Source organism: Rhinoderma darwinii, chromosome 5 (genome assembly GCF_050947455.1).
Source record: "Rhinoderma darwinii isolate aRhiDar2 chromosome 5, aRhiDar2.hap1, whole genome shotgun sequence".
Classification (NCBI taxonomy): Eukaryota; Metazoa; Chordata; class Amphibia; order Anura; family Rhinodermatidae; genus Rhinoderma; species Rhinoderma darwinii.
Genome location: NC_134691.1, coordinates 200,590,922 through 200,599,139, shown reverse-complemented (window position 1 = coordinate 200,599,139; position 8,218 = coordinate 200,590,922). Strand labels below are relative to the sequence as shown.

The 8,218-nt window shown below is 43.0% G+C and overlaps 1 protein-coding gene across 1 annotated transcript in view; it reads left to right on the top strand.

Annotated features, from left to right (window-relative positions):
* Positions 1-2,822: 2,822 nt before the first annotated feature.
* Positions 2,823-8,218, top strand: part of MOCOS (molybdenum cofactor sulfurase) — a 442,257-nt gene continuing 436,861 nt past the window's right edge. Inside the window, exon 1 of the mRNA XM_075828507.1 lies at positions 2,823-2,983. Coding sequence (XP_075684622.1) covers positions 2,842-2,983 — 142 coding nt within the window. The 5' untranslated portion in view covers positions 2,823-2,841. The remainder of the gene's footprint in view (positions 2,984-8,218) is intronic.

The window sequence follows — 8,218 nt, the reverse complement described above, 5'->3', positions numbered from 1 at the left end:
CCCTGTTTCTCTGATCTGGCCCTTTTATAAATGATTTTTTTTTAAAATTAACTATACATAATAGATATCGCCGCATTTGGAACGGCCTGAACTATAAAAATATCACGTTACTTTTACCGCATGGTGAAAACTGTAAAAAAAAATTCAATAACAATTACAGAATTTCTATTTTTGGTCACCTTGTCTCAGAAAAAATGTAATAAAAAGTGATCAAAAAGTCGCAAGTAGCCCAAAACAGTACTTACAAAATCTACAGTTTGTCACGCAAAAACAAGCCCTCCCACAGCGATATCAACTGAATAATAAAAAAGTTATGGCTGTCAGAATATGGCTACACTAAAACATCATTTTTGTTAGAAAAGACTATTTTTATTGTGGGAAAGTAGTAAAACGGAAAATAAACTATATAAATTTGGTGCCGCTGTTATCGTATCGACGCACAGAATGAAGTTAACATGTTGTTTATACTGCACGGTGAATGCTGTAAAAAAAAATAAATAAACAAAACGGTGTAAGGGCGGATTTATGCGGCGCAAAAGGCACTTAACAGCTCCGTGTGTCATGTTCATATAGTGCGCGGCTGCGTGCTTTTCACGCAGCCGCCATCATTAATGACACTCCGTTTGGATGCTTGTAAACAGAAAAGCATCATCCCATTATGCCCTGATGTACTCCGCCCATTTTACATATACCCTGATGTACTCCGCCCATTTTACATATACCCTGATGTACTCCGCCCAGCTTACATATACCCTGATGTACTCCGCCCAGCTTACATATACACTGATGCGTTCTGCCCCGCTTATATATACCCTGATGCGTTCCTCCCAGCTTACATATACCCTGATGTACTCCGCACAGCTTACATATACATTGATGTACTCTGCCCAGCTTACATATACTCTGATGTACTCCGCACAGCTTACATATACATTGATGTACTCTGCCCAGCTTACATATACCCTGATGTACTCCTCACATATTACATATGCCCCCACATTATAAGCTGAAATATCAGTAAAACCCCACAAAAAACTACTACCAAGCAAAATCTCCGCTCCAAAAGCCAAATGGCGGTCTTTCTGAGCCTGACAGTGTGCTCAAACAGCAGTTTATGACCACATATGGGGTATTACTGTAGTCTGGAGAACCCGCTTAACCATTTATGGGGTGTGTGTCTCCAGTGGCACAAGCTGGGCACAACATATTGGTCACAGATGTCAAATTGAAATTTTTAATCTGCAACATCCACTGTGCACTAATTTCTGCAAAGCACTTGTGGGGTCAAAATGCTCACTAAACCCCTAGATAAACTCCTCAAAGTGTGTAGTTTCCCAACAAAATCGGTGCTCCAAAAGCTAAATGTCGCTCCTTCCCTTCTAAGCCTTTCCGTGTGCCCAAACAGCAGTTCATGACCACATACAGTATGCGGCATTTACATACTCTGGTTAAATTGCTTTACAGATGTTGGGGTGCTTTTTCTTCTTTATTCCTTGTCGAAATCAGTTTTTTTTTTAGCTAAAACGACATCTTATTGGAGAAATGTAAAAAAAAATAATTTCACGTCCAATTTCTAATAAAATCTATGAAACACCTGTGGGTTCAAAATGCTCACTACACCCCCAGATGAATTCCTTGTGTGGTATAGTTTCCAAAATGTGGTCTTTTTTGGGGCGTTTCCTATGTTTTGGCATCACAAGACCTCTTCAAACCTGACATGGTGCCTAAAATATAATCTAATAAAAAGAAGGCCCCAAAATCCTCTAGTTGTTCCTTTGCTTCTGAGGCCTGTGTTTCAGTCCAATAGCACACTACAGACACATGTGGGATATTTCTATAAACTTCAGAATCTGGGCAATAAATATTGAGTTGTGTTTCTCTGGTAAAGCCTTCTGTGTTACAGAAAAAAATAATAAAATGTCACTTTTTTTTTTTAATTCTTGTGAAACGCCTAAAGGGTTGAGAAACTTTCTAAATGCTGTTTTGAGTACTTTGAGGGGTGCTGTTTTTAAAAAGGGGTGATTTATGGTGGATTTCTAATATATAAGGCCCTCAAAACCCCCTCAGAACTGAACTGGTCCATGAAAAATGGCCTTTTGAAATTTTCTTGAAAATGGGAGAAATTGCTGCTAAAGTTCAAAGCCTTGTAACGTCCTAGAAAAATAAAAGGACGTTAAAAAAAGATGCAAACATAAAGTAGACATATGGGTGATGGTAACTAGTAACTATTTTGTGTGGTATTACTATCAATTTTACAAGCAGACACATTTAAATGTATTAAAATGCTAATTTTTGCTAATTTTCTCTAAATTTTGGTGTTTCTCACAAATAAATATTGAATTTTTCGACTACATTTTTTCACTAACAAAAAGTCCAATATGTCACGAGAAAACAATCTCAGAATCACTTGGATAGGTAAGAGCATTCCCACGTTATTACCACATAAAGTGACACATGTCAGATTTGAAAAATAAGGCTCTGTCAGGAAGGCCACAGCGGGAAGGGGTTAAAAACAAGATGTAAATCCAGACTTCGGGACATTGCCTCTGGGTGCTTGATAGAATAAGCTTGCTAAACTAGCTTGACCGGCATCATGAACACAAATTCAACATCACATGCTATACAGCTCCATGCAGTCTCTTGACTTCTCCAGTATGTATGTATATATATATTTATATATATCAGTGTGTGATTAGCTGCGCTGCATGCCTTGTTATGATCCTGTCAGCTGCGGGCTCCTCCCCCGATATTTTACTCTTCTTCCTGGTTCTGTCACACACATTCACTTTCGAGAAGTTTGCTCCCAAGTTTTCCATTGACAGGCGTACAGTAGCTGCTGACATGGAGGGGAAGCAGATAGCCATGACTCTGGAAGATCTGCTTTCTTTCTCTCATTTTGAGAAGCATCTTAAGAACTCATCTGACTATGGCTATGGAGGCACAGTCCAAGAAATGAGGAATAAAGAGTTCAGCCGGATAGCAGGTAAGTCTGTGCTGATTACATAAAGGATCTCAGCACTGTGTAGTATATAGACAAACTGACTTCACTGACAACTATGTGCATCACCTCTATATACACTGCTGTATGGGCATGTGAATGGGAACCCACACAGCACCATCCTGTAGCCTTGTATTATAATGTCATGCATATTCCAAAACTGTAGTAAATGGAGGCAAGTTTTAATATACGTTGCTTTATATAACTTTTTGTGGAAGCTTGAATGACATAGAAGTATTGACACATCCAGAAAGTGCATACCTAAGCAAAACATTTTTTTCTATTGCCCCCATAGCTGCCGCCAACATGGCTGCCATCACACATTATAATTCCCCTATATCTGCCTCCACTTAGAATAATGCCCCCTATTGCTGCCCCCAGACAGTATAATGCACTTCATAGCTGCCCCTGCACAGTATAATGCACCAATAGCTGCCTCCACACAGTATAATGCCCCCATAACTGCCCACACACAATAGAATGCGTCAACACAGTATAATGCCCATATAGTATAATGCCCCCACACAGTATAATACCCCCCATAACTGCCCACACACAATAGAATGCGTCAACACAGTTTAATGCCCCCATAGCTGCCCCATATAGTATAATGCCCCCACACAGTATAATGTCCCCATAGTTGCCCCCACACAGTATAATGTCCTTCATAGCTGCCCCCACACAGTATAATGCTCCCACACAGTATATTGCCCCCCGATAGCTGCCCCCACACAGTATAATGCCCTCCATAGCTGCCCCACACAGTATAATACCCCCCATAGCTGCCTCCACACAGTATAATGCCCCCCATAACTGCCCACACACAATAGAATGCGTTAACACAGTATAATGCCCCCATAGCTGCCCCATATAGTATAATGCCCCCACACAGTATAATGTCCCCATAGTTGCCCCCACACAGTATAATGTCCTTCATAGCTGCGCCCACACAGTATAATGCTCCCACACAGTATAATGCCCCCCGATAGCTGCCCCCACACAGTATAATGCCCCCCATAGCTGCCCCACACAGTATAATGCCCCCCATAGCTGCCTCCACACAGTATAATGCCCCCCATAACTGCCCACACACAATAGAATGCGCCAACACAGTATAATGCCCCCATAGCTGCCCCACATAGTATAATGCCCCCACACAATATAATGCCCCCATAGCTGCCCCCACACTGTATAATGTCCTTCATAGCTGCCCCCACACAGTATAATGTTCCCACACAGTATAATGCCCCCGATAGCTGCCCCCGCACAGTATAATGCCCCCCATAGCTGCCCCACACAGTATAATGCCCCCCATAGCTGTCCCCACACAGTATAATGCCCTACTTAGCTGCCCCCACACAGTACAAATAATGCCCCCCATAGCTGTCCCTACACAGTATAATGCCCTTCATAGCTGCCCCGCACAGTATAATGCCCTCCATAGCTGCCCACACACAGTACATATAAAGCCCCCCATACCTGCCCCCACACAGTATAATGCCCTTCATAGCTGCCTCCACACAGTATAATGTCCCCCATAGCTGCCCACACACAATAGAATGCCCGACGCAGTATAATGCCCCACATAGTATAATGTCCCCCATAGCTGCCCCCACACAGTATAATGTCCTTCATAGCTGCCCCCACACAGTATAATGCCCCCATAGCTACACCCACACAGTATAATGCCCCCCATAGCTGCCCCACACAGTATAATGCCCCCCATAGCTGCCTCCACACAGTATAATGCCCCCCATAACTGCCCACACACAATAGAATGCGCCAACACAGTATAATGCCCCCATAGCTGCCCCACATAGTATAATGCCCCCACACAATATAATGCCCCCATAGCTGCCCCCACACTGTATAATGTCCTTCATAGCTGCCCCCACACAGTATAATGTTCCCACACAGTATAATGCCCCCGATAGCTGCCCCCGCACAGTATAATGCCCCCCATAGCTGCCCCACACAGTATAATGCCCCCCATAGCTGTCCCCACACAGTATAATGCCCTACTTAGCTGCCCCCACACAGTACAAATAATGCCCCCCATAGCTGTCCCTACACAGTATAATGCCCTTCATAGCTGCCCCGCACAGTATAATGCCCTCCATAGCTGCCCACACACAGTACATATAAAGCCCCCCATACCTGCCCCCACACAGTATAATGCCCTTCATAGCTGCCTCCACACAGTATAATGTCCCCCATAGCTGCCCACACACAATAGAATGCCCGACGCAGTATAATGCCCCACATAGTATAATGTCCCCCATAGCTGCCCCCACACAGTATAATGTCCTTCATAGCTGCCCCCACACAGTATAATGCCCCCATAGCTACACCCACACAGTATAATGCCCCCCATAGCTGACCCCACACAATATAATGCCCTCCCTAGCTGCCCCACACAGTACGTATAATGCCCCCCATAGCTGCCCCCACACAGTAAAATGCCTCCCATAGCTGGCCCCTACACCCAGTATGCCTTCAGGGTGACTAATAAAAAAATATACTCACCTATCCCTGTTCCCACGATGAGTGGAAGAGATCCCTCTGCTTCCCGGGTTGTGCTCTGTGTGGCTAGGCACAGACAGGCGAGATAACGTCACTGCATCTCGCCTGTCTGCGCCAAGCCACTCACAGCTAACTTTGTGCCGTGAATGGTGGAGCAGTGAGCTGACGGCTCCGTGCATCACCATTGGATTTAACTGTATCTGTGTGCTGAGGACGCAGATGCAGTTGCCAACTGGGGACATACCACTGGCCGCCCGGGACAGAAGACACTGCCCCCAATCTGGGACTGTTCCGCGAAATCCGGGACAGTTTGGAGGTACATATATATGCTGGAGAGGTAATATGGACCCTGGTTTCTAAGGGGTTTTGAAACCTCTTTTCTCTAAAAAGTTTTAAGGCATGAAGTCCTTTAGACATTCTTTACACAGAATTTTTCTGGCAATTTAAACTGGATTAAAAAACGCTAGCATTTTTAAAAAGTAACATGCATTTTTATAGGCGTTTTTAGTGGTGTTTTTGTACATCCTGTTTTTCTGCTGTTTTTGAAGTTCTATAGAGAAGCCTATAGGAAAAAAAGCCTGAAAAGATGCCATACCCAAAGTATGCTGCGTTTGGAAAAAAACGCCACTGACCACAAAATTGCTTAAAAAACGCCAGAAACCATAACACAGTTGTGTGCAGTGTATTTTATATTTTACTATAGGCATTAATGTAAAATATGGTGGCACAAAAAAAAACATTAAATAACCTGCAAAAAACTCCATTAAAAAACGTCTCAAAAGCAGAAAAATGCTTTGTGTGAATTCAGCCTTACCGTTATCTAAGCGTATGGTTTCACTGGAATAGGGTATCCACTAATACTAATAAATAACTTTTATTTGATATGCTTTAAAAATAAACAAAATTTGTGACTTAAAATAGAACACACTTGAATCGATCCCAAATGAGTATACTCGTATTTGCGATTCCCACAATAGTTGGTATGTTAGGAATAGGTCATTATTAAAGGGGTGATTATTAAGCACCATTATAATTATTTAATGCATGCTTCTTTCACAGCGCTAGTCTGCATCCCCTCTCTTTTAGGCAGCCTGACAGAGTGCAGGTAGTGATTTTATATTGACTGTGAGGGTATGTTCACACGCAGAGTTTTCAGGCATATTTCGGGGCGTAAACGCCTCGAAATACACCTGAAAAAGCGGTAGCTGAACGCCTACAAACATCTGCCCATTGCAATCAATGGGAAAAACTATGTTATGTTCAGACAGGGCGTCTTTTTAAGTTGCTGTTTTAAAAAACGGCGCGTAAAAAGGAGCGTGTCATTTCTTGAGCGGTTTTTCATAGTGTCAATAGAAAAACAGCTCCAAAAACGTCTAGAGAAAAGGCCTCAAAAAAACATTTTCAGCTTCAAAACGGGCTGAAAATCAGAGGCGGTTTACACTGAAAACAGCTCCGTAATTTTCAGCCGTTTTTACTTGTCCCATGCAAAAAAGAGACTCAAGAAAAAATCCTTTAGGATTATTGGTACCTTGGATGAGGCACACAATGAAGCACGTGACAATATCTCCAAATACTGGAAGGTCCTTTAGGATCCCGACCTAAAGAATGTACTAAAGACAACCGCACAAATCCCCTACCGTAGAGAGAGATCCCTAAGTGATCGCTTGGTAAAAAGCCATTTTACATCTGACAAACAAACCATTCAACATGGCTACCAACTCGTACTGTAGGCAATTAGAGAAGTGGAGGATGTATAGCGTGAAAACATATGCTTGTAGGCAAAGCTTTTTCAAGTTTCTCGACTGGTAAAACACACAAGATACGTGATTTTTATTAACTGTAAATCCAAAGGTCTTGTAGATCTAATGACCTATAGCTGTCCACTGGTCTAAGTAGGTTGCACCACATGGGAACTAAGGAGGAGAATAGGTGACCATCTTGGAGATATTAAACACAAAAGAGACACACCAGTAGCACGTCATGTGAATATACACCACAAAGGGGACCTGAGAAGTATAGTCTTCATAAGGATTCAAAAAATACACCAATGCGTGTGGAGAGGTGATACCAACAAACACATTCTACAGAGGAAATGCATGGAGATCCATAGGCTGAAGACACTCTCTCTCCTATGGGTTTAAATGAACAGTATAGTTTCCCCCTTTTCCTTCTGAGAAACATACCCATAATATAGGGCTGGGCGATTAATCAAATTAGTTAGATTAATTCGCCTTTGAGGGATCTGACGATTTTGTGTTTAGACAGAATTGTTGAATCGGTTTAATAATGGCGCCATCGGGCCGACCTACAGGACAAAGCTCCGCCCCGACACCTCATGACTGCCTCGTCGCTCTCTTCCGACGTTCACTTACGAGTGAGGAGAGCAGACAGCGTACAGGATGTAACAATGCTGTTTTCTCTCACCTCATTTGGCTGCCCGACGTAATACTCTGCAGTACTGGCACGGCATGTCAGTACTACATCCATTGAAGTCATAGGCTGCCAGCCAATGGCAAGAGGGCATGGAGATAATGTAAACTGAGAATGGTGGGCAGGGTTGGAGAGGGCAGGCTGGCTATTTGTATATAAGGGAATGGGAGGCTGGGCTACTTCTTTCAGCCTTTTTACAGGCTTTATGAGTGGCTATATGAGTTGTTCTTTAGAGCCCCATATAAGCTAAAATGGCAGACTATTTTT